At 47.0% G+C, this 26,886-nt stretch overlaps 1 protein-coding gene and 1 long non-coding RNA gene across 2 annotated transcripts in view; one reads left to right on the top strand and one right to left on the bottom strand.

Annotated features, from left to right (window-relative positions):
- Positions 1–25,953, top strand: part of BRINP2 (BMP/retinoic acid inducible neural specific 2) — a 104,909-nt gene extending 78,956 nt beyond the window's left edge. The window contains exons 3-8 of the mRNA XM_036066944.2: positions 3,600–3,790; positions 4,875–5,083; positions 16,587–16,692; positions 19,302–19,538; positions 22,132–22,354; positions 23,989–25,953. Coding sequence (XP_035922837.1) covers positions 3,600–3,790; positions 4,875–5,083; positions 16,587–16,692; positions 19,302–19,538; positions 22,132–22,354; positions 23,989–25,105 — 2,083 coding nt within the window. The 3' untranslated portion in view covers positions 25,106–25,953. The remainder of the gene's footprint in view (positions 1–3,599; positions 3,791–4,874; positions 5,084–16,586; positions 16,693–19,301; positions 19,539–22,131; positions 22,355–23,988) is intronic.
- On the bottom strand, positions 19,548–23,973 carry LOC144382591 (uncharacterized). The gene is made up of 3 exons (XR_013449846.1): positions 23,273–23,973; positions 22,392–22,528; positions 19,548–21,890 (listed from the first exon to the last, which is right to left on the bottom strand). It is a non-coding gene; the product is annotated as an uncharacterized LOC144382591 (long non-coding RNA).
- Positions 25,954–26,886: the final 933 nt, after the last annotated feature.

A 26,886-nucleotide genomic window follows, 5' to 3' on the forward strand; every position in this document is an offset into this window, starting at 1 on the left:
TTGTTCATTGTAGTCTCTTGTGATCCTTTGTATTTGGGTGATATCAGTTGTAATGTCTCCTCTTTCATTGCCAGTTTTATTTATTTGAGTCTTCTTTCCTTTTATGTTGGTTAGTCTAGCTAATGATTTGTCTATTTTAAAAATCTTTTCCAAAAACCAGCTTTTATTTTCATTGATCTCTTCTATTGTCATTTTAGTCTCTATGCTATTCATTTCCACTCTGATCTTTGCTGTTTTCTTCTTTCTACTAACTTTGGGCTTAATTCCTTAGTTCCTTGAGGTATGAATTAGGTTGTTATTTAAGATCTTTATTTTTTCTTCGTGTAGGCATTTATCGCTACAAACATCCCACTTAGGACTACTTTTGCTGCGTCCCATAAGTTTTGGTATTTGTATTTCCATTTCCATTTGTCTCAAGATACTTTTTGATTTCTCCTTTGACCTATTGGTTGTTCAGGAGCATGTTGTTTAATCTTCATGTATTTGTGAATTTTCCACTTCTCGTAATTTCTAGTTTCATACAATTGTGGCTGAAAAGGATGCATGATATGATTTCAGTCTTCTTAAATTTACTAAAATTTGTTTTGTGACCTAACATGTGATCTACCCTGAAGAATGTTCCATGTGTGCTGGAGAAGAATGTGTTTTCTGCTGCTGTTGAATGGAATGTTCTGCAAATATCTGTTATGTCCATCTGGTCTAATATGTAGTTTAAGGCCAGTGTTCCCATATTGATTTTCTGTCTGGATGGTCTCGCCCTTGTTTTAAGTGAGGTATTGAAGTCTCCTCCTATTGTTGAACTGCTGTCTATTTCTCCTTTCAGATCTGTTAATATGTGCTTGATATGTTTAGGTGCTCTTACGTTGGGTGCATATTTACAAATGTTGTATCTTCTTGATGAATTGATCCCTTTGTCATTTATAATGCCCTTCTCTGTCTCTTGTTACAGTCTGGCTTAAAGTCTACTTTAACTGATATAAATATAGCTACCCCAGATTTCTTTGGGTTTCCATTTGCATGGAATACCTTTTTCCATCCCTTCATTTTCAGTATAGGTGTCCTTAATGCTGAAGTGAGTCTCTTGTAGGCAGCATATAGTTGGGTCTTTAAAAAAAAATCTATTAAACCACCCTGTGTTTTTTGATTGGCCATTTGGCCAATTAGACGTGAGATCAAGCAATTGTTTTTCATGCTGCAGTGGGATTTGGGGTAGAAAACAGTTTGACAAATACCCTATACTTTAATTAAAGTTTAACATTTCCTGTACAAAGGAAATAAATGATAATATGTTATTATGAACTTGCCTGCTTAGATAAATAAAGCCACACAACGGGAATCTTAAAAGACTTTGTTGGAACCTTGAATTATCAGTCGTCTCTTTTCTTTTGTTTCCCTGGTAATATTTGGCACATGCCCCTCCTCTCTGTCAGTCCCTAGAGTTAGATGGGAGAATTTTATAGCTTTAAATTGGGAATGGACTTTTATTCACTTATTTTGGAATTCTTTTATTTTTCTACAGCCCTATAATTTGTAGTCCATGGATTTGGGGAGAAAGACCAAGCTTTAGCACTGTCATGAAGAGCAGAGTTGGGATGGGTGAGAAGGTTGATAAGACTTTGAATTTTGTTGTTCCCTAAGGCAGTGGAGCTGGTCCTTACGAGTATAATATGAAAGGCCATGGAAGAGTCCTTTCTTACTGATGGATGTGATCCTTTAAATTTCATCCCAGGACAGATTCCTCTTAGAATCCCCTTAGTGTCCCCTTTAAAATACAGACATTTCAGTGAGGAGCAAAGCACGAAGATTCAAAGTGTAGATGAGAGTGGAAAGGAATTTTGCCATCTTGTATTATAGGGCTTCTCAAAAGGTGGGTCCTCTTAGGTCTTTTCAGGATGTCCATGTTGACATCTGCATTAATGGTGTGAAAACAAATCATCTTAATTTGAATAAAGGCAGTCTCACTGAATGACACCAGTAGTCACGTACTCTTTATCATTATATACTTGCACCTAAACACACACACACACACACACACGTATGCATGCATGCTAGATTCATATAAGAATATCCTTGAAGCAGTCACGTTTACTAATTTTATTGGATCTTGACCCTTGAATACATGTCTTTTTAATATTTTGTATGATGAAATGGAAAATACACCTAAAGCACATTTGAGGGTACTGAAGAATGATGATTGTCTCAAGGAAAAATGCTTTTGTGATTGAATTGTGAACTGAACTAGCTGCTTTTTCACTGGAACTGAATTTTTCTTGAAAGAAGAACCAACAGACAAACTATTGTTATTTAGACTTTAATGTCTGGTAAACATTTTCTCAAAAAAAAAAAAATAGGGAATAAAGTAAACCTACCTCTTCAAGGAAAACAACTAACAGTATTTGTTGCCAATGATAAAATTTAAGCTTTCAAATGAAAATTAGAGCTTTGGAAAACTCATATTTGTCATTATGAGATTGGTAGCAGTTCCAATATTTAACAACTTTACTCATGAGATTTGTGGTGATATTAACAAATATGGCCTTTTTATATTATATGATGAAAAGTGTCACAATGTGGAAGATCTGAATAATTCAGTGATCCCATATTTTTTAGATGACCAATGCATGATGTTCCAAAATCATGAAGGGTAAAAGGATACATTCAAAGTACAGTATAGAAAGCTGGATTTTGATGTGACAGAGTTATAAAAAGTGCATTGATATGGTTTCAGATTCCAGGCTGTAACAAACCTTTAAGGAATGACATTTGTTGAGTGAACAACAAATATCCACAAAGAAGAATATCCACAATTTTCACAACAGATTGAATGCAGAAGCAAATATGAGAATGCAGCTCTCTTCTGCTAAGCCAAATATTAAAGAGACTTGCAAAAATGCAAAGTAATACCACTCTTCTTGCTAAATTGGTTTTGTTTCAGGACATATGGTTTTTGTAATAAAAATATGCTATTTATATTATATGTAATAGATTTACTGCTGTGATCTTTAAATAAAATAATATATTTAAATTTTCTCAGTTTTATTTTTTAAAGTGGTAATCATCAATAGCTATAAGCCACATAAATATGGGGGTACAGTCATTTTTTGAGTGTGAAGGGGTCCTGAGACCAAAAAGTTTGAGAACTGTTGTTGTAGACCAAACTCCTGACTTTACAAATGGGTACCTGAGGCCATGATAGCTGATGTGATTCATCCACTGAGGGACAACTGTAACTAGATCATATCTCTGCAGACCACTGTTCTCGTGTTTTCATTGTTGGCATATTTTTCCCCATACTACACTATACTACATGACTACCTTCATACGAATAAATCGATTAGCTACTCTCCGGTAAGAAAGCCAGATGGGAGTAGGTTCCGATGGAGGTCAGCCAAGGTAGGTCTTTCTCACAGCCTGGGAACGGGAGGCTGGGTGGAGGCCAGCAGCCTCTTTCAGGCACCAGGTGCCTCTGGGTGGAGAGATGTGTGCTAAGGGGAGGGGAGGCTGGTGCAAGTGGAGAAAGAACATTTCCTACTTCAGCTTTTATGCTTCTTCTTCTTAAATACATTGAGCTTTTCTTTATCCCTTGACTTTTCCTCCAGGGAGTTTGCCCGTTGGAAAGTAAACAACTTGGCTCTGGAAAGGAAGGACTTCTTCAGTTTGCCATTGCCTCTTGCCCCAGAGTTTATCCGGAACATTCGCCTCCTCGGAAGGAGACCCAACCTACAACAGGTTACCGAAAACCTGATTAAAAAGTACGGCACTCATTTCTTACTTTCTGCCACGCTTGGAGGTAAGCAACATCGTGATCCTACACTAACTGGCTGTCAGATCATTGAATATAGCTTAAAGACCCTTTGAGTATAGCTTGAGTCTTCCTGGGTCTTTGTTCTTCCTGGCCTGTTATTGCCTGAGAAATATTTCCTTTCTGGTGCCTTTGAGAACAATATAATCTCTTGACATCCAACTCACGACATCCAGAACATTGCTATTTGCTTATAAGCATCCTCCTTGAGGAGGGGGTGCTGGGTAAGGAGGTGGGGGGACTGACAGACTCCTACTAGGCACTTGCCAGCAGGGGGCGCTCCCAGTTTTCTTTTGACAGAACCTTCTAACCCAGAGGCTTTTCCACGTCCTAATATTTGCTGTGGCTATAGTTGTCAGACCCATAGGCAAAGAAGTAAATGTCCATTGAGTCCCTGACCCCTGCTGACCTCTCTAAAAATTGGTAACTGGCCAAACAAATTCCAGTGGTTCTGGGCTGGTTGGGGATGAGGTTGGGAGTGGGGATGGTACAGCCTCTGGCCAAATCAAAACCTCTGAGGAGGCAGAGTTCTCTCTGCCCTGGGAAGAAGAAAGCAGGATTTATTATAACATTTAGCTCACTGTCTGATGGACAAAAAGAATCTCTCCAAGGGTTCAGGCCAGCTGCCGGCATGTGGTAGGTGTTGAGTGTTTGATGGGGAGGAGGGAGGTTGAACTTCAAGGCTTTTGCCCTTTCTGAGGGAGCAGAAATATCCATGGTGACTTCTCATAAACAACTTGAGAGAGAAAATTTTATCTCCCTCATGGAGGTAGATTGCCTGAGACTGAGATCAATAAAGGATGTTAAATGCATAAGCTGGAGGGGAGGGGATGAGCTATGGGATAGTTAAAGAATGAAGGAAAGGGAGGAGGGCCTCTCGGGCAGTGACGCCCGTTACCTTGTGCACTGTCTGATGAGACTGTTCTAGAGACCGTGATGGGGAAGAGGTCGTCGGCAGGGGCAACAGACTCCTTCTGAGCGCCGACTATTCTGGCCAAGGGTTTCATGTTTGAATTGGTAGGGGATTAGGGAGCAGAAGGCCTCACCAATGAACCCATGTTGTTTGTGATAGGAGAAGAGTCCCTGACCATTTTTGTGGACAAGCGAAAACTGAGCCGCAAGACAGAGACAGCAGGAAGTGCTCCTGTAGTTGGGGCCAGTGGAAACAGCTCTGCCGTGTCCCTGGAGACCCTGCACCAGCTGGCAGCCTCCTACTTCATCGACAGAGAGAGCACACTGAGGCGGCTGCACCATATCCAGATAGCCACAGGGGCCATCAAGGTAACAGCCTGCAAAGTACTCGGAGAGGGAGGGCAGACAGGCAGAGAGAAACCAAAGGGGAAGCTAGCATCTTAGCCAGCTCCAAGTCAGCCAGGCCTGACTGATGGACATGGAAAAGAAGCTTTCTGACACAGGCACAACCAGCCCTAAAATGTGGCCCAGGTCTTCACTGTACAGCAAGTAGACATGTAGGCTTCTACTCTGAGGCAGTCTCTAGCCAATGGACTATTGTGAAGGGTAGACAAGGTCCTTATTCTGCAGAGGTTACATTCCGGTGAGGGATGAGGATATTAAACAAGTATAAAAGCAAAGTAATTTTAGATAAAGATACAAAGAAAAGACAGAGTCATAAGGTACAGATTTCCTGGGGTGAGAGAAGGGAGTGGCTAATATTAGCCAGGTTGGTCCAGGGAGGTCACTTTGGGTTTAGACTTTAGACAGATGTCAGGCTGACATCCGAATGATCTGAAGGAAGAGTATTCAGACAGCAAGAACAGTAAGTGCTAAGGCCCTGGGGCAGGAACCAGATTGGTGCCTTAGAACACAGAAGAGACTGCTGTGACTGCAGTAAGGTGAACAGGAAGATACTGGTACTAGATGGGGTTCAGAAGTAGACTGGAACCAGATTACATGGCCATGATATGGAATTTTAATATGTCAAAGTGCAGTGAAAAACAACCAGGGAGTTCTAAGCAGAGGAGTGATATAATCCCATGCATGTTGGAAAATGATCAATAGTTACTATAACATTAATAATCATAACCTCCATCCCATCTTCTCTACCTATATCTAGGAGATTTCTAGGTAAGTTCATATTGTTTTAAGGAAGGGAAGACCAATGACAATACTTGAGAATGCTGGATTATTTTATTCAAAATATAAAGTTAAGGTGGCAAGTGGTGGTCAGTCTTGTATTATATGCTGCTTTTATCACACCCAAAATTTGAAGGAAGTGTTGTTCGTTTATTTATTCATTCAGTAGGTATTTATTGAACACTTGTTATGTGTCATGCACTGCTCTGGCTACAGAGAATCCCAGAGTGAACAAAACATATGAAGTCCCTGCCCTCATGAGGTTTAAATTCTAGTGATGGAGACATCATGAATTAAATATATAATGTCAGGTGGGATTAATGAAATGAAGAGATGGAGCCAGGGAAGAGGAAAGAGAGTGATGGACCTGTTTGAAGAAATGCCATTTAAGCAGAGATCTGAATGAAGGGAGGGAGGGGGCACATGGGTATCTTGAGTGAGAGCAGGTGCAATTGCCCCAAAGTGGGAGTGTGCTTGTTATGGTCCAGAAACACTGTGTCATGTAGCTGGAGTGCAGTCAAAAGAGGGGTGAAGTGGAAGATGAGCCTACAGAGAAAATTTTATCTCTCGCCCCCCTGGTGGTAGATTGCCTGAGACAGAGATCAATAAAGGATGTTATGATCATGAGGCTATTACTGATTAGGGAAGAGAAGAGAAAGAGGGATCGTGGAGACTGATGCAGTGGTCAAGGGAAGAAACAGTGGTGGCCTGCTCAGACAAAGCTGCTCTCTAGAGGTAGTGAGAAGCTGGCAGATACAGGATATAGTTTGATGGTAGAGCCTCCAGGATTAGCTAATAAATTAGAAGAAAGGAATCAAGATTAACTACAAGATTTTTGGCATGAGCAACCAGATGAACAGTGATTCCATTTACTGAGAAGGGCAATGCTGGGGGAGGTGCCAATCTGAAAGAAGCAAATCAAGAGCTTGGTTTTAGACACATTGAGTTTGACATTCCTATTAGACATCCAAGTAGAGATATCTAACAGGCAGTTGGATAGAAACACTAGGATTTCAAGAGAAAGATCATGATTGGAGATATAGATTTGGCATACAACTATATACACATGTGTAGTTGGTATTTAATACTATGGGAAAGGATGAGATGAGATCACTTGAGGAGTGAATGTAGCCAGTAAAGCAGCTCGAGGGCTGAGTTGTGCAGCATAGCAATATTCAGAAATGGGGAAGAGGAGGAGGATCCAACACAGGAGGCTGAGACCAGGCAGAAAGGTATGGAGAGAACCAAAGTCCTGCCACAAGACTGTGTGAAGCAAGTGTTTCACAAAAGAAGGAGCAGCCAACTGTGTTAGATGCTGTGAAGCAGTGAGAGAATGGACCGTCAATCTGGCAACATGGAGGTAACGAGCAGCCTAGGTAAGAGTGGTTTCAGTGACATGACAGGTACAAAAGGCTGAGTATAGAAGGTTCAAGAGAGAAAGCAAAGTGAGGAATCAGAGGAGTAGAGACAGTTCTTTAAGGGTTTTGCTGTAAAGGCAAACAGAAAAAAATGGGTGATAGGTGGAGAGTAGTGGAAGGTCAAGAGAGGTGGAGATTTTGTTTTTAAGATGGGAGATATTTGAATCTTGTCACGTTGATTGAAATGATTCAGGAGAGAGGGAGAAAATGATGATGCAGGAAGGACAGAAGGCAATTGCAAGAGCAAATGGGTAGGCAGGAGAGGCTGATATTTCGTGGAGGGGTAGGTCTTACATAGGAGCATAAACATTCCATCCTTTGTGGCAGGAAGCATTCAGGTGCACAGGACACCACACAGTAGGATGTAGATGTGGTGGGAGGATATGGATGTCCTTGTCTGATGGATCCAATTCCTCGATGACACAAGACTTGGAGTCCTTGGCTAAAAGGAAGGAGAAGGAATTGTTGAGAAAAGAAGGTAGGAAATGGTTTCAGAACAGTAGGGGTTAGGTGTTTCAACTACTAGATAAATGTTGTGGATTATTGGGCAGCCCTGAGGGCCCATTTGAGATCCATGGTCATAATTATAACATGGGACCAGTCAGCATAGCTGTGAGTTTTACCAGCTACATTTGGCACTTCAAGTACAGGCAGGCATGGAGTAGGTGGAGAACTGGATTGAACAAAGTGTGTGTGTGTGTGTCTGTGTGTGTGTGTGTGTGTAAGATGAAAGAAAAAAGAAGCAGGGGATTTGAGACAGTGGTAAGCAAGCTTAATACCGGAAATCCCGAACACATCAAGGGGACTAATAAGAAAAATAGACAACAACAAGGAGGGATCGTGGGTGATAGAGTCCTGATGGTTCTGGCTTCAAAGGAGCCAGAGATGGCTCGAGAGGAAGGAGGAACACCAGGATAGCACAGTGGCTGACCCCCCTCACTGCCTTGCCCAGCAGTGTGAGGTCTGCAAAAGCAGTGGCCACCACTAGAGAAGACTGCAAGGGAACCCCTGTCTTCAGCATCTGCTGGGCTGTGGCTAATGCAAAAAGATGAAGCTGACTCTTGAGAAGAGATCAAGGCTCTAGAGGATCTGGCTGAAGACCGATCATGAGACTGAGAGAGCAAGATGGATGTTACCGGAAGAGAAGAGGTCGGATCAGGGGATGTACTGTGTCTGCAGTGAGAGTCTGAGACCGGACAATGGCTGAAGTTAACAAGGATTTAGGGTACACTTGGGAGGCTGGTCTCTTAGGCAGCTTAAAATGGTGAAAGAAGACTATTAGTAGCATAGACTGGGTTTGACCAAGAAGATAGAACTCTGGGGAAGCCCCTTTTCCCCTTCAGTCCTGTCGTGAGTGGGCTGTGTGGAAGGTGGAGAAGAATTGATCTTGTCTAGAAATGAAAGGTAGGTCTGGATCAACAACTCAAAGGTCCCATTAATGTTTCTTCCTATCCTTTGACCTGACCAACTTTTCACTTTCTATCATGGCCTCATTTGCCTGTTTGCCTAACTTAGACTCCATGGTCCATCATTCTAATCACTGCATTGGATGTGTTTACAATACACCCTTTGCTGCCTCCTCATGCGCCTGCCATCCCCTTAATTCAGGAGCTGATCAATGCTTGCCTGATTTTCTTGCATATCTTTCTAACTAGTCTTCCTGTCTCCATTCTCAGCTCTTCTCCCTGATTCACCCTCTCTGCTGCTTGCATAAATGCAAATCATCATGTACCATCTCCCTGCTTAAACCACCACACCCCAGTCACGGGGGCAGTGTGACGCAATGGAAAGAACATCGGATCGCACCCAAGAGTCTTTGCTCATGGCGGGCTAGGAGCAAGTTACCAAACTACTCTGAGCCTTGGTTTTCTCACCCTTAAAACTGTTGAATAATTAGAATATTTTTTACCTCGATGGATTTCTGTGAGGATCAAATAAGAAAATATATAGAATGCATGAGCCACAGCACAATTGAAGCTGGAAAAATAATAATTCCTCTTCATAACAAAACCATAAAGCCATTGAAGATCTATCTGTACTGTTCTCTTGTCTCTTTTTAACCCATTTCCCGCCTCAGCCCTTCACTTACCATTTCTATCATGTAACCCAGTCCTATTTAATGAGTTGTCTTTTATTCAAATATACTCACATCCCTGGCACCTGCTGTTGGTTTTGCTTGTCTGTTTACCTAAGTGTCTTTCCCTCACCCTTCTTTGCTCAAGTCAAAAAGATTACTTCTTTGCAAAGCCTTTTCTGACTCCCAGAGTAGTTAAATGCTTTTCTTCAGTGTCTCAAGCATGTGCCTCTTTTATAGGGCTCATCATTTGAACTATAATTGCTAGCTAACATGGTGACCTCTGAGACTATGAGGTCCTTGTGGGAGGGACTGGGTCTTATTCATCTTTGGTTCCCAGTGAGAGTACAGAGCTTGCCACAGTATGGGTAATGAGTAAAGGTTTGTTGACTGACTGAATGAGTCACTGACTCTGTTTTCCACATAGGTTAGGTTTAGTGTGTATACAAGGGCACAGAAGCATGTTTAGTTGAAAGAAACAAAGCTACTCAAGGTCACTTGAGCATAAAGGTGGTTTATCAAGAGGACTGTGGTGAAGACTATCACAGATCTCCAAGGACAAGACACTAAATACCTTCCAGACACATGGGTCTTGTAAAAGGGCAGTGAGATGCCCAGGTTACAGTCTCTATTTCTTGTTGGAACACATGCCATCTGTTTTCTTCATCTGCTTCATCTTCCGGCTTCTCCTGTCCAAGTTCTTTCCTTTGTTTGTTCTAGACTTTTCTGTACACCAATGACTCCAGGTTACATTTAGCTCTGCCTTGCTCTGCAGCTGACTTAGGCCCACACTGAACACTGTCTGTCTGTTTGCTCTCTCAGCCAGTGCCATCAGGGCAGGAACCACTCACGTTCATTGTTGTAGTCTCCATTCCTGGCACATAATAATGGCTTGATAGTTATTATTCTGAATTTTAAGGATGTCCACCACCACCCTTTAAACTTTTTCTCTCAGTATCAGTTCTAAATTCCCTGTAGGAAAAAATCTGGTTCAAGGTCCACTTTAGTCCAATACAAAGAGTCTAATACATAGTCTCAAATATGGCTTACTGGACTCATCTCTTTGGCAAAGCCTGCAGGTGGTAGAGTGAGAGATGGGAAGGCACCCAAAGCCACATCTATTATAGGGCCTGCAGATGCACTTTCCAGAACCGGAGCCACTGCCCATCTCCACAAAAGTGGAGTGGCCACCATCCTTGGAAGGCTCTCTTTAGAATTCCTCCAATCGGGCGCCTGGGTGGCTCAGCTGGTTAAGCGACTGCCTTCGGCTCAGGTCATGATCCTGGAGTCCCTGGATCGAGTCCCGCATCGGGCTCCCTGCTCAGCAGGGAGTCTGCTTCTCCCTCTGACCCTCCCCCCTCTCATGTACTCACTCTCTCTCATTCTCTCTCTCTCAAATAAATAAATAAAAATCTTAAAAAAAAAAAAAAAGAATTCCTCCAATCACACATGGAGTGTTGTTCCATGGGATTGATTAGCCTGGAGTTTTCTCTGTTGAGGAGTGCAATGTGCTCTCCCCGTGGGATGCAACTCAGAGAATCATGAGAAAATAAGGATCATTTAGTGTTTTCTCCTACTTCCATTCCTCTAGGTCCTTATTCTCACGTAGCTTAGTGAGGTCTAGAGAACCATGTACCTGTCCAAGAACACATGCTAAACCAGGAGCCAAGGGAGGTCTCAGCGCCCTATCCCACCACTCTGCTCACTTGATAGGGTTGACCTGTCCATTCTGTCCTGGCTGTAAAGTGTTCCACCAAAGCCATTTCTTTGCTCTAACGTACTTTTCCAGATCCATAGAGCAAGAGCCAGTAGGCTGGATGCATCCCTGCCAGCTAACACTCCTTCGTTGGCACTGCGGCACCTGCCACCCACTTGCTTCTACTGAACAAGCCTTTGCAATAGTAGAGCTGGCTTCCAGCATTGTCATGATTCTGGATCGAGGTGGGTGGCATGAGGGGTTCTGCTCACCTGCTCAGCCTTGGTGAAGGAAAAATCCTCCGGCACATCTGCCTGTTTCTTATTAAAGCAGGAGCACTCTTACTTTCTACCCCTTGTTAGCCACTTTTTTCACCAACATGGAGAGAGAGGCACGCTGGCCCCTTTTGTTTATCTGACACATTCCTCTGAGACCCCACTGAACATCCCACTCGGTTGCAAGGTTGACCCTGATCAGTACACAGCTCCATTACAGGATTTGTCACGTTACATTGCAGCTGTTGACATCCCCACTGCCACCTCCCCGTGCCCACAGGTATGGCGGGAGGGCTTAAAGCAGTAGGTACTCTGCAGCCTGCATGCAGTTCCAGGTCCCTCCGCGGTGGCTGGCACGTGCTGAGAAAATAAAATGCTTGAAAGGTGAAAGCAGGCTGCCCGGCTTAGTGGGAAACAAACCTCAAGTTAGAAGACTTGGGATTGAGTTTTGGCCTTGGTGCTCATCATTTTTATGACCTCGAGAAGTCTGTGAACTCCAGGACATGGAGTTACCAATGATTTGACTCCCCTGTGGCCAGGGCTTACATTCAGCTGCTATGGCTATGCCAATTATTAGACTATTAAACCCTCTCGTGACAGCTGGTAAACAGTCCTCACCCAACCCCCTGGGTGCCACCTTAACTGCCTTTATCCTTCCCCTGGAGCCCCCAGAGCTCCCCTTCATGGTAACCAAAGGGCGAACGGACCTCAGGAGGCCTCCAGAATGCTGCTTTGGTACCACCGCTGGTACCTGTTCTGATTAGTCCGCACACTCCGGTCTTACCTGCTGATAAATACTGTGAATCCACCCGTGTCTCTGCCATAGGGTTGGGGTGACACCCAATGACATAGTTCACATGAAAATACTTTGCAAACTAAAGGGCTGGTTACATCTACCATACCTGCTGTCCACGACCCTTGGGAAGGGACCAGAGCCGTTCGCAGAGGAGCCTGTTGCTCAGTGGCAGCTTATCCTCTACTTAATCGAAGGTGGGGGAAGGACTTGGTTTGATATGTTCCAGAGCTTACTGAAAAGAGCCCACACAAAACTTGAGGTGGGTCCCAGGATAGCAAAAAGGAGCGGTTCTCAAAAAGCATCCTTAAAAAGGCTTGTCTGAATTCCTCAGCGCAGCAACCTGGGATTCAATTTGCAGCTCTTTTAAGCACACACACACCATCAGCTGTGCTCCCCCTGCCCAGCCCTATCACTCACAGCGAGAAGGCCATTTTAGTCGCTCTTAGCTTTGCAGGTGTCTCTCTAGGTAGGACAAGAGCAGTGGGGGAGCGAAGGGCCGGGGGAGGAGAGCAGGCTCGCTGGAAGGAGGGTTTGCACGATCTGGTATTTATGGAAAATTGGATGTGCTAATGAACCTGAGATCCATCAGGGCTTTCTGAAGGCTGGACAGTCTCTGTCAACAGACCAATTAGCGCACAATTATTTTCCCTTTCTGAAAGCTTATCCGAGATGCTCTTTGAACATGTGCGCCTGAGTGAACCGCGCCTTCCATTACCTCTATGGGCCCTTTTTGTCATTTGCTAAAGCTGCTGCCTCTGCAGCAGGGAAAGCACAGAGTTCTCTGGACTCCCCCTCCAGAGACTCTGGGACTCTCATCGCTTGGGGGAAGGGGTCTTCAGGCATCCGGCTTATCAAACCAGTGCCCAGGCAATATCTATAAGAGGACCCTCTCCAGGTCCTGTTTTCCTTCCCATCTCCTCATCTCTCTAAGAAGGACAGAGGTGGCTCAAAGCAGAATGGCAGTGGAGAGAGCCGTGACTTTGGGATCTAGTGTCATCTGAGTGAGCCTTCGTCATTCCCGGAGATCTGGCTCAGCTCCTTCCCTCTACGGAAATGGGCATGGGGATCATAGTCTTTGTCTCTTCCTCATTCCTGTCCTCGTGCCACAATTGACAAAGGGAAGCTACCCACAGCCTCTCCATGACTTACCTAATTGATTGTCCTCTGGTGGAACTGACCTTTGGGAACAGCAAAGTCAAGGTCAGAAAACAGCATCAGGGCCAGCCCGGAATGCTGCATAAGATGGTGCTGGTGGTGGGAAAGCAGCAGGATTGGTGGTATGCAGGTAGGGATTGTGGGGGGATAAAGGAGAGGAGAGTGGCTGTTCGCTGTTCTCCTCCTTGGCGGGTCATCCTACTCCTCCATACGGCATGTAGCTCCCTCCCTGCCTGGACCCGCTGCTGGTGAGCAACCAACTCAGGCCTGGGTGGGAGGATGGCAAAGCCAGTGCAGAGCTCCATGACTGTGTTGTGGCCAGCTTACCTGGAGGCGGGGAAAGGCCAGGGGCCTAAATACCACCCCACCCACTATCTCACCCACCATTCCACCGTGCCCTTCAGTCCAGCCCACTCCAGAAGAGCTGGGCCAGTCCTCGGCCATGGCTCCTCTCACAGACATTTTCCCTTGAAGGAAGCCTGGCCCTGCCTTCCCACTGCAGGGTGACCGTGAGCCCATCACCCACTCACTCAATACAGAGTCATTGTTCAGCAACCAGTGCCCACCTGTGCAGGGAGGCAGGCCCACGTGTAACAGCCCAAACGCTGGGATTATAGAAACATGTTTCTACTTGTCTCTAAACTTCTGATGGCAATGACTGTGCCTTACTCATGGTGAGTTCTGGCTGCTCCTTGCATAGTTAAATGAATAAACGAGAGAGTGAAAGAAGGTGTGCATGAGATGAATGAATCCTAGCCCTGCAAGTAACTAGATGTGTGACCTTGAATAAATCATTTCACCTGTCTGGCCAAGGTCTCCTCATCTGTAATATTAGGATATTGTGGTCTCAGGTCTATACAGTTTGTTTTGCCCAGTGTTCACATTCTGAAGAGAGGGCAGATCACTGAACTATTTTGGATGAACTGCTCTGTTTATACTTGTTTTTAGAAGTGATGTCATCCAGAGGGGTTTGAGTCACTTTATTTTCTGTAGTCCTTTGACGTGCCCTCACAGGAGACAGGAGGAACACTGATGAGACTGAGGATTCAAACACTAAAATCCTGTTTTAGCTACTCACAGCTCTGTGGCCTCGGGCACCGTAACTCTCTGAACCTTGGTTTCCTTCTTCGGAGAGTGATAGTAGTGAGACTTGTCTCAGAGTTTCTGTGAAGGTTAAATGGGATGACATTGGAGGATGAACTTGCAACTGTAGAGAGGTCGTTCCTGCCCCTGTCATGCTCTTGGTCCCATTCTTTATTCGGGCTGGGTTTGGCTGCTTCGTGTACTGTCAACAAACCAATTAGCGCACAATTATTTTCCCTTTCTGAAAGCTTATGTGAGATGCTCTTTGAATGTGTGCACCTTCCATTACCTCTACGGGCCCTTTTTGTCATCTGCCAAAGCTGCCCCTTGGTCTTTGTAATCACCTCTTTTTCTCCTAATTCTCTCCTCCTTCCCCTCCATTCCTATTCATCCTTCATGGCTCAACTCCATGAAGCCTTCTCAGACTACCTTAAGTCACGAGGATCTCTCCCGTCTCCCTGCTGTATTTCTAGTCAGTGTCAAACCATACTTCATTTAATTACTCTGTTCCATGAGTATTTTTTAAGACTAAAAATCCTAAATTCTCTTTAAAAATGTCATTTCTACTTTGCTCTTCACCTGGTGACTTCCTGCTGGTAACCTGCAGGGTGCTGGGCCTTCTCACTCCACATGCTCAAGCCTGTGTGTTGTAGCTCACACTGCCCCTTGTCCTTGTTCTCAGAGTACCTTCCTTCCCTTCTCTTCCTGGCCGCTTCTACTTCTCTTTATTATTTATCTATTTCATTTTACTTTTTATTTTATTTTATTTTAATTCCAGTATACTTAACATGCAGTGTTATATTACTTCCAGGTGTACAATATAGTGATTCAATAAGACGTCTACTTACCTTGAAGGACCAGCTCAGTTGAGCCTCCTCTGCTGCTGCTTCCCCTGTGTTCCCTTTGTTTAGGGCTCTGTTTGCCTCAGTGCGCATTGACACCTGGCTTCTGCTCGGCTTGGATACATCTCCACCAGTTGCATATGCACCTGCCTTCCCCACAGGGTGCAATTTCCTGGAGGACACAGCACGTAACTTGCGCATCTCTCCGCTCACCTCTCCACCCCACAACGCCAGGGACATATTACACATGCTCTAAGTTATTGAGTATCTACTATGTGCCAGGCACTGCATTCATCGTTGTTGACAACATGGTGAACAAAATAAATATGAGCCTAGCCCCGTGGAGCCTTTAGTGTGTGGAGGACCTAGAATTGAACCACATCTTTACGGAAAAGAATGGAAAACTGCAACTTTTATGCCTGCTGCAGAGCAGAGGTGCCTGGAACCAGGAGAGAAGGTCAGAGGTATCAGGGCCGACTCCTTGAAGAACTCCAGGAAAGGTGCTCTATGAATGTGTGATGAATTGTACGGAATTGAACAGTGGCTGCTCAATAAATACTCGTTGATTGGTTGATTGATTGTTGGCAAAGCTTTAGGAGATCCTGAGAAGAAAGGGCCGCGGGTCCCCATCATTCTTATTGGGGAATTATTTTAGTGCATTTAAAGCTCCCCATTTTTCATCTTATACTTTAAAAACATCAGGGAAAAACGGATAGGCCAACTTTATAATATTTTAAAATGATTCTGTGGTGTTTTGGAATATTACATGGCTATAAGAGTTTATGTATATTTAATATACATATTAAAATATGCAGTAAGCCCATGGCTGATTTTCTCTAAGGACGTCTCAGTGCCGAGATGGGACTTAAATGTTTAATACTAATAATAATACTCATAACTCATATTTCTCTAGTGCTTTTCATCTTCGGGATCCCTAAAGCCTGAGAGCACCACGTCGAGTGATGCAGCTGGGCTCGCCAGCCGGCTGACAACGCCCACATCTGGCCTCCTGTCTCCCTCTGTGGGAGGAGAAGGGGGGCACTCAGGCTTAGAGGTCCAGCTTCCTCTGCCTACGTTGAAGTTTCTCTTCCCAGAGGCGAATTCCCTCCGGCTCCCTCGGAAAGCCTCGCACTGTGTACAACCTGCCATTAGTCACCCTCCACCACCGACCATTCACTGTGTTAGAACAAGGAAGGAAGGGGGCTTCATGCCCCTGGGGAAGGGAGACACATGCACTCTTGGGCTGGTCAAGGACAGGACACAGGGCCTGAGATCGGAGGGCTGGAGAGGGAAGTGCCTAGGGATGGTCTCCACTTGGTAGCTAAATCCACACCGTGCCCTCCTTCTCCAGGTCACGGAGACCAGGACCGGCCCTCTGGGCTGCAGCAACTACGACAACCTGGACTCGGTCAGCTCCGTCCTGGTACAGAGTCCGGAGAACAAAGTGCAGTTGCTCGGTAAGCCGTCCTGTGATGGGATGGGTTGTCAATACCTTTCCCACCTGCTGAGAAGCTTGGATCACCGAGGAGAAGGACAAAGTCCTAGGTGCCTCATTTGGCAAACCCTTCGGAAGACCAGAACCACCAGGAGTTCTGGGACCTGTATGGAACAACTTTCCCTCATTCTTTTGGGAAATTTTCTGACATGGTTTATCCTGCCCCCAAGACCATTGTTTATACCACTCGACACCCACACCCTCCCACATGGTAGTCCTCCTCAAGACCTCTGTCACTATCCTACAGCAATACCACATCCATACCTTGGCCTAGTTTGATGATCTCCTTTGTTGCCCAAAGAACCCTCTGCTTTGTCCTACGGACACATTGGGGAACAGCTAGCCTTTGCAGAGTGGTTATGGGGCCACCACCTCTAGCTCAGCTGAGAGCTTTACAAACTGTGGGGTCACTGGTTACCCTGAGAGTGGTCCCTACTTTCTGTGATTAGTCTGTCATCTCCCATGGGAGATCAAAGCCAGGAGAACAGTTTGAGAGGAACGGGAGCCCCGACTGGAGACAGAACTGAACAGAACAGGCTTGCAAACAGGAAAGCAAAAAGACGGGGGTGGCACGAGGCCCAGAGGATGGGAGGTTCAGGGGAGGCGCTCAGCTCCTACTGCCTGTCCCCCAAGCATCCTGGGGCAGGGCTATGCGAACTGATTCAGACAGAGCTGTTTGGCAATGGGAAAAGTTCATTTTTCTTAAGACCTAACTGAATTGGACTCTGTTTAACATATTATTGTCTTGGTATTATAAAATCAATAGCCCTCACCCAGGATCTACGATTACAAATTCCAGGCAACCTGAGCCAGATGCAACCCATCAGCGCTTTCGGAATCTAAGGAATATATAATAAAAAGGAGTAAAAGACTCCTTTCTTTAGAGCCCCCTTATGCAGTTAGCATCCCTCTTCTCCTGTGTCCCTCAATGGGCCGGGTTTGTGTCTGGAAATTAGCGATGAGTGAAGTTCGGAATGTCTGGTGGTTCATTTGGAATAGTTTATGCCATTTAATTTTATAGCCCATCACTCATGCAGACATTGCTCGGGGCACTTATTTTATAGCAATGGGAAATGTTACGGTGAGGAGGAGGGAGGGAGTGGGGGAGGTGAAGAGAAAGGACTTGGAAGGGTATGTGTCGAAAGCAAGCGTGTGGACAGGGTGTGTGGGGTGGGCTGCTCAAGTGCCAACTGTGGGCACAACATCAAGAAAGGAGAATTTAAGAGCCGTTCAGAATAGGAGGCGGCTCTCGAACGAGAACAACGAACGTCCACTGCTGCTGTAGTTCTGAGTTAGGTTCTGAGGTCTGCTGAGACTAGGATACATACTTTGTGCTCTCTGATTTCCCGCCAAGGACAAGGTCAAGGGTGTGACAATAAAGAGCTGGCAGATATTTGAGGAGAGGGGAGCTCATCGTATCCAGAAGTTCTCCTGTCCCTCACCCTCCTGGCACAGTCTCTCACAATGTCCCTACTGGGGGAGCCTCTTGCAGGTCTGACCTCGAACCTGGCCCAGGCTGCCTCCAAAGGCATGCCTGTCCTTCATCTCTTGATATGCTTCCAACAGCCACCCTGTGTGGCTTGAAGCTGAATCGGGAGTATATTCTGCTACTGGTAAACTAATATCCACCACAGATGGGTAGGAAAACTGAAGCTTGGAGCAATTTAGTGGATTATATCCAAGATCAGAGGCAGCTAATTAGAAAAGAGAGCTGAGAGCCATTCATACCTGCCCAGGTCTGACTGAACTTAGGATGCCTACCAACATCTAACTTTCAAATCTTCTTAAGAGTTAAAGCGTATTGAGACAGGCAGCTAGTCCCAGTGACGCAGTATGACCTGATGGTACCAGGGACAGGGTCTGACACCAAGCCAACCTCACTAGCACTGTGACTTGGGCAGGTCACTGTGGCCACTGGGCTCAGATTTCCTCACCTAGAGGAGCCTCAGTATGCCCAGGATGTTACCTGTGATCATATTTGCAAAGTACTAGGTGCGGTGCCTGGCCGCTGCGTACCAGCAACACCTGTCCCACTTCCTAACCAGAGCAGCCTCCTTGGTCATCAGGGCTGGGGTGGGAGGCCCGGGAGGGGGGTCAGCATAACATCTTCGGATGTCTGCTGCTCAGCTCAGTGAAGCCACAACCAAGATGGCAATCAGAAGCAGAGCGAAAAGCCCACTGAGCCTTGATTCCTCCCCCATGAGGGCTGTAAGCTCTTCTTTTATCTGAAACACCTTCCCGTTTCTATCCTAGAAATGCTGATGCATAGCCATAAGGCCATGTGTCTGATACGCGTGCTCTCAATTTGGCGGATGTGAGGGGTTCGACTAAGCCTTGGGCTTTGATGCTCCTCATCTGCATTTTCAGATGCTCTCCCACCTGTCACGGGGGCAGTGTAACCCTTTTTACCCAACCAGCTCCACAGGGTCAGGCCCTGGGGTGACCAACCATTCTTGGGCCCAGAATGCACAAGTTTGCAGAACCCCAGCTGGGGATCCTACAGCCTTGAGTGTGAGAAACCGAGTCCCCACTGGTCCTACCCCACAGTTCCCTGACACGTCCTTCCCCTAGGCCTGCAGGTGCTGCTGCCTGAGTACCTGCGTGAGCGCTTTGTGGCTGCGGCGCTCAGCTACATCACATGCAGCTCCGAGGGTGAGCTTGTCTGCAGGGGGAATGACTGCTGGTGCAAGTGCAGCCTCACCTTCCCGGAATGCAACTGTCCCGACGCTGACATCCAGGCCATGGAGGACAGCCTGCTGCAGATCCAGGACTCTTGGGTGACCCACAACCGGCAGTTTGAGGAATCAGGTGAGCAGTCGGCTGGCCTACATTTCCTCCCTAGCATTGGGGAATAGCCGGGAGGTGCAGGACTAGAATGTGGGAACTCAGCGTGGACCGTGGCTCATCCACTTCCTGTCTCCGTGACCCCTAGCATGTTATATCACCACCTCAACTCTTGAGTGGTTATCTTTTGTTGTCGAGGCAAATGGACATAACCGCTACCAAAGAGATGCGTTTAAGGACTTAGGAAGTTCAGGTGAATATATTTAAGGGCATAGGACTTGCCTGTGCACAGTGCCTGCACATAAGGTGCACAAGGAATATTTGTTGAATGAATGAAGTACATAGAATGGTTCTAGGAGGCACCTAGTACATGCTGATTATGGCTTGTTGTGGGTATAACGAATATCAATGTTACCTTGAGATCTAGATTCAGGACTTGGTTTTGAGTCCTTGCTCTGGGTATGCTTTGAACGTCTGTGTCCCCCAAAATTCACATGGAAAATATAATGCCCAGGGAGGTGGGGCCTCTGGGAGGTGATAAGGGATTGGTGCTCTTACAAAAGAGGCCCCAGAAAGATCCCTCTCTGCTTCTGCCACATGAAGACATAGCCAAGAGTTAGCCCTACGTGACTGGGAAGAGGGCCTTCACCAGAACCTGATCGTGCTGGCGTCCTGATCTTGGACTCCCAGCTTCTTGAACTGTGAGAAATAAATTGCTGTTTATCAGCCACCCAGTGTGTGGCATTTTCTGAGAGCAACCTCCAAAGACTAAGACACACTGTTACTGACCGGTTTTATGACCTCGTGTTAAGCATGCAGCTTCACAATACCCCCATTTCCTCATCTGTAAAAGAGGGAAAGTGATCATAATGGGTGGATGGAAGGCTCATGTGGGATAGTGTAGATAAAATTAATGTATAAATAACTCTGGTACATTCATACATTTCAACACTAAATGAGTGTTGGGTAAAACAAAGCAAAATGAAAAAGCTTATATATTATACACATTATATCAATATAATACTATAATATGTATTAAATATAAGACGTATGTAGCACTATTTTTTGATGCTTAAAAACATACTAGCCAATACTTAATATTTTTACAGATAAATACGTTTGCAGAAAATGTGAAAAAATATATGATAATGATAAAACATCCAAGAGAGTGGTTACATTGATATGGAGAGAGGTGGGAAGTTTAGGGCCTTCGATTATATATTTTCTTTGCCTTATTTCTCAAAAAACAAAACGAAACAGAACAAAAGACTGAAGCCAATATGGCAAAATGGCCAAATCTAGGTGGTGGGCACATGGAAGTTTATCCTGTTATTCCCTGTGCTCTTTTGTGAGCTTGAATGTTTTAGGAAAAGAAGTATGAGGGGCGACCTGAGTGGCTCAGTCAGTTAAGCGTCTGACTCTTGATTTCGGCTCAGGTCATGATCTCAGGATGGTGAGATCGAGCCCCATGTCGGGCTCTCTGCATTGGGCCTGGAGCCTGCTTGGGATTCTCTCTCTGCCTCTCTCTGTCTCTTAAAAAATAAAATAAAATAAAAAGGACTATGTACATGCTAGTTGTTAATGTCATCACTAGGTATGATTCTCTGACCACTGGGGAAGGGGAAGAGAGGAATGAATACCAGGTGCTTGAGAAATGAGAATGAGCTGAGGCCCCAGGCATTGTCATTTCAAGTCCTAGACATAGCAGTTAGTTGTGAAGAAATTGCAGTCCCTACAACCCCAGCCGCGCTGGAGTTGTGATGGTAGGACATGTTCAGTGCTGCTTCCTGTGGGACATGACGTCGGGCTCTCACCACCATGAGTTATTTACTCCTAATGAGTAAATGAGGGCTACCTGGCCCCCCCGCCAGGAGACGGTGGCCACAGGTCCCAAGTAAAAGCAGGTCCGAGCATGAATTCAGCAAACATGCTGTGCCCAGGAAGCTCCGAGAACTCAGACGTGCAGTAAGCACCAAGAACCAGGGAGCATCTTGCTTCTGGATTAGCCATAGGAAAGAATGGGAATCTGCCAAGAGTTGAAGCTTGAAAGAGACGAAGGGTGTTCCAGAGTCCGAGAGAAGGATGTGGACGGGAGAGGCTGGGCTCAGGGACTGGTAGTTTTCTAAGAAGCTTTCTGAGCTGGGCGCTCAGTCTCCCTGTATCCACAGTACCCGCTGGGCACTGTTTCCTTGGTGGCTGCCCTACACCTTCCCCAGGGTGTCTGTGGTGTGACTGAAGAGGACTGAACTATGGTAGTTGCGAATGATGTAGAAGGAGTCACAAAGGGAGGAAGTGGTGCATCCCAAGGTCCTCGGCAAAAGCAGCCCCTCTGGCCTGCTTGGGCAGTGACAGAAATCGGGCTTGAAATTCAGAAGCCTATTAGGGACAGGAAAGAGAGAAAAGAATCCTAAAGCTATAGTTTATGGTATGTTAATTATTTTCCAAATAAAGCTGTTGAAAAAGAAATATATAAAAGGGCCTGGGAGAGGGGATGGGAAGCCTCCTTCCTCGGGCAGGGACTCGCCAGGGCCGGCTGGGTCTGGGGGGTGCCCTCCTGCCCCCCGCCCCAGGGTCTGCATGACGCCCCCTGAGCTCAGCTCTGTGTCCTTGCCCACAGAGGAATTCCAGGCCCTGCTGAAAAGGCTGCCCGATGACCGGTTCCTCAACTCCACGGCCGTCTCCCAGTTCTGGGCCATGGACACCAGCCTTCAGCACCGCTACCAGCAGCTGGGAACCAGCCTGAAACTGCTGTTCAAGAAGACCCATCGGATTGTCCGCCGGCTCTTCAACCTCTGCAAGCGTTGCCACCGGCAGCCTCGCTTCCGCCTGCCCAAGGAGAGGTGAGCTCCCCTGCCCCCGGGGACCCGGGCTCGGCACCTTCCGCCACAGCTGCTGAGGCTGGGGGGGCCCTCTGTCCAGCGAGGCGGATCCGGTCGCGGGGACCCATGTGAGGCCTTTGAGATTCCCCTGCTGTCTGCACCCCCTTGTGTGTCCTGCTCAATTACGACTTGTGTCTGAAGTGAAAGAGAGGAAACAGAGAGAGGCTAATTTTACTTCTATATAAATTATGGTGGATTCCAATGTTGTTCTAATAATACTCCAATTCTCACCCATTTCTATTTTAAGGCGTTTTTTTAGGAAAGAAAGGGGTGGAGTTGAAGCTCACACTCCAACTGCATACGGTGAGAATGCATGCAGTGGGTTGCCTCAGACAAGTGACTGCTCTCGGTCACGGAAGGGAAGGAAGGCGAGGCCCCGCTGCCTCGAGAGCAGAGCGGGGCTGTCCGGTCGGAGACACTCCCTCATCCATCCCCTCCGGTGCCCACTGATTCAACAAGTGCACACTGCATATCCTAATTTTAAGCAGTGTGTGTGGGGGGGGGGGGTGGGTATTTGTTCATTGAGAAGATCTAATAAATATCCAGAAACATAAAAACTGTAAAATTTTAACTATGTGGCAGCCACTTAAATTCACGTTCGTGGAACATAAATCAGAGGCATGGTCTAGTAAAAAGCAAGAGCCAGAGAGAAAAGCCACCTTGGAGAAGGAAGTCTTGGCCAGTCTGTGTGCGAGAGATGGAAGTGGTGCACCGAGGCGCGGAGCCTCGCAGGGCAGGGGAGCGGCCTCGCAGCCCAGGGATGCGGCTCTCACTGAGCACCGGCAAGAAGGGAAGCCTGAGTGGAGAGCTCAGACCAGCAGGGGCTCTTGAGAGGGGTTCCTTTTTGTTTTTTTCGACAAATCACTCTGAAGTGCTTACCTGGTTTCTGAGAATATGCTGGCAAATCACACAGCGTCCCTGCTCTCGTGGCACTTGCCGAGAAGCCACGTAACCCATAACCAATAATGTCCCATCCTGATCCTTGCCGTGGATTACAGAAAAACAGAGCGATGTGACAGAGAGCGACCAGGTGGTTCTTTTGAGAAGGGTGTCACGGAAGACCTCTTTGAGGAGGTATCCGAGGGGCTGAGATGTAAATCTGAAGAGGGAGCCAGCCATAGGAAATTCCTGTTCTTGGTGGCAGAGTGACAGAAGCAGAGGGAATAGAAAGGACAGGGACGGAGAAGTGGGAAAGAAACTGATGGGATGCTGGGAAGGGGGGAGTTCCACTTGTCCGACAAGCTTATCTAGAAGGCTGAAAACTACAGGAGGGGTTTTGATACAGAGGCTATGGGAAATCTTCTGTAGGCTGTGGAATAAGCAAAGGAGGTGGTACTGGGGAGGGATGAGGCTGGCTGCTTCCAGTGCAAGTTTGATGTCAAGTGTTTCTGGTGTTGATCCATCAGACGCTGAGCTCCGGGCCTGACTCAGTCATTCCAAAGTGGTGCAGTAGGGGTTTCCGTCATTCAAAGAACTTGAGGCTTTTATCTTTCTCATTACCTTCCCTGCCTATTAGTCAATCTCCTCCTACCCTCAGGGGGGACGGCAATGTGTTTCCTTCGACTCGTTATTCATTTCTACCTCCCTTCCCGAAGGTCCTTGTCCTACTGGTGGAACCGAGTCCAGTCCCTCCTCTACTGCGGAGAAAGCACCTTCCCTGGCACCTTCCTGGAACAGAGCCACGGCTGCACCTGCCCCTATGACCAGTCCTCCTGCCAGGGCCCCATCCCGTGTGCCTTGGGGGAAGGGCCTGCCTGCGCCCACTGTGCCCCCGACAACAGCACGCGCTGCGGGGGCTGTAACCCAGGCTATGTGCTGGCCCAGGGGTTGTGCCGGCCAGAGGTGGCCGAGTCCCTGGAGAACTTTCTGGGGCTGGAGACAGACCTGCAGGACCTGGAGCTGAAGTACTTGCTGCAGAAGCGAGACAGCCGCATCGAGGTGCACTCCATCTTCATCAGCAATGACATGCGCCTGGGCAGCTGGTTCGACCCTTCCTGGAGGAAGCGCATGCTGCTCACCCTCAAGAGCAACAAGTACAAGCCGGGGCTGGTGCATGTGATGCTGGCCCTGTCCCTGCAGATCTGCCTCACCAAGAACAGCACCCTGGAGCCTGTCATGGCCATCTACGTCAACCCGTTTGGGGGCAGCCACTCTGAGAGCTGGTTCATGCCCGTGAGTGAGGGCAGCTTCCCTGACTGGGAGAGGACTAACGTGGACGCGGCCGCCCAGTGCCAAAACTGGACTATCACCTTGGGAAACAGGTGGAAGACCTTCTTTGAGACAGTCCATGTTTACCTCCGGAGCCGAATCAAGTCCCTGGATGACAGCTCCAATGAGACAATCTACTACGAGCCCCTAGAGATGACCGATCCCTCCAAGAACTTAGGATACATGAAAATCAACACCTTGCAGGTCTTTGGCTACAGCCTCCCCTTTGACCCGGATGCCATCCGGGACTTAATTCTCCAGTTAGACTACCCATACACTCAAGGTTCCCAGGACTCTGCCCTCTTGCAGCTCATAGAGCTTAGGGACCGGGTAAACCAGCTTTCTCCACCCGGCAAAGTCCGGCTTGACCTTTTCTCCTGCTTGCTCCGGCATCGGCTCAAGTTGGCCAACAACGAGGTGGGCAGGATCCAGTCCTCCCTGAGGGCTTTCAATTCCAAGCTGCCAAACCCCGTGGAGTATGAGACAGGCAAACTCTGTAGCTAATGGGGGCCCCGCTCCAGTGCTGGGCAGGGAGGTGGTCCAGGGTGACCCGTGAATCCAGGGTGCAGAGATCATCCGAGCCCTCACCTTAGTGCCAACAGGGTTCTCCCCTGAGACTTGCAGCACCCAGCAGACGGGACTTCAGGGGTTGGACTGAAGCAGGCAGGACAGAAAGAAACCGCCACTGCCCACGTGCACACACTCACCGTGTGCGTGCGCGTGCACGCACATGCGCACACACGCACACGCTGTCACTCACACAGGGAGGCTACAACTCAGCAGCCTCAAATCTGTAAAGTCGGTGCTTTCAAATGAATGCAGTCGAAGGAGAGGAGCTAAGGGAGAGATTAAGCAAAAGAACCAGCCAAACCATGAGAAAATAAATCCTGAAAAGTGATTCTTATTCAAGAAAGCAAGAGGGGGCTTCTGTAGGAACAGAAGCAGCTCTTCCTCCCCCTCCGTGGAGTCACTTTTGTATTCTTTTTAACCTGATTTCTTAAAATGGCGTTGTTTCGTGATACCCCACGTTGGTTCTTACTTTTTGTATGCTGCCTCGGCTGCGCCCTCCCAGACACTGACTGCTTCGCAAGCCGGCTCCCCCGAGAAACTCAAGGTGACACCGACAGAGGACCGTAAGGGCAGGCAGGCAGGCTTGCTCTGCGCCCCACCCCTCCCTCCCCCCGGCCCCCTTGCTTCCTCAGCCTCCCCACTTTGCTCCATGTTCCCCTCGTGGTCCAGCCGGGGCTCCTCTTGCAACAGCGCCCACACTGTCCAGGAAAGCAGCTCTGTCAAGTTAGAAAGAGACGATGTATAGGGAAATGTTTTTTTAAAAACAAAACAAAACAAAAATATTTATTTTGTGATTGTTTTCTTTGTCAATCTGCTCCAGCCACATGAACATATGAGTAAAAGTTTACCTGGTTTAATATATTTTCTTAAAAGGCCTTTTTTAGGGGAAAAATGAGAGAGAAAAAGAGGGAAAAAAAAGAGTATAGCTCCCTGGGCTGCCTGGATTTTTTTTTTTTTTTTAATTGCTCTGTGTGTGATACATGGGCATTCATGGATAGTGGATATTGCTGTGGGGGAGGCTGGTTGATTAGTGTATGCTTTCACAAGTGAATGATGTCTGGCTAGACTGGGTGTGTGTGTGTGTGTGTGTGTGCCCGTGTGTATGTGGGAGTTGTTCAATGATGAATGGAGTGAGGCAGAACTCTCCCAGAGCTACCTGGCTACCCGCCCCACCCCCGCCCCTTTCCCCAGGCATGAGAACTAACACAGGTCCTACAACCAGGGTTTCCCACTATCAGGAGAGTGGCGTCAAAGTCCCTGCTCACAAGGGGAACTGCAGGCTTTGTGCTGGGCAAATGCCTGCTAACTGGGGGCTCCTTTTTGCCGACACTGCTGCGGACATCAGGAGAGTTTCCCATACGCTCTGATTACCACTTTTGCAGCCTAAAAAGCAGGTGGAACATACACCACACAGAATAAGGCATCATTCTCACCATAGTGCCTCCCTCGGGTGGTCTGAGGAGCATTTCACGGCAAATCTCTTGGAGAACCACTTCCCTGTCTATTCTCCACAGGCTCCGAGTACAATGCGGAGGCATGATGACCCCCATTTTCTTCAGGCAGAAGTCACCACATACATACTAAGTACTCCATTCCCAACCTGGGCTATGTCTCAGCCGGTACAAAATGAACTGGGAGACGGAAAGGATGGTCATGTCTACATGCCCAAGAGCCTTCTATGTTTATTGTTGCCTAGAGAAGAATTCAGCATCCTA

Source organism: Halichoerus grypus, chromosome 7 (genome assembly GCF_964656455.1).
Source record: "Halichoerus grypus chromosome 7, mHalGry1.hap1.1, whole genome shotgun sequence".
In the NCBI taxonomy this organism is placed as follows: Eukaryota; Metazoa; Chordata; class Mammalia; order Carnivora; family Phocidae; genus Halichoerus; species Halichoerus grypus.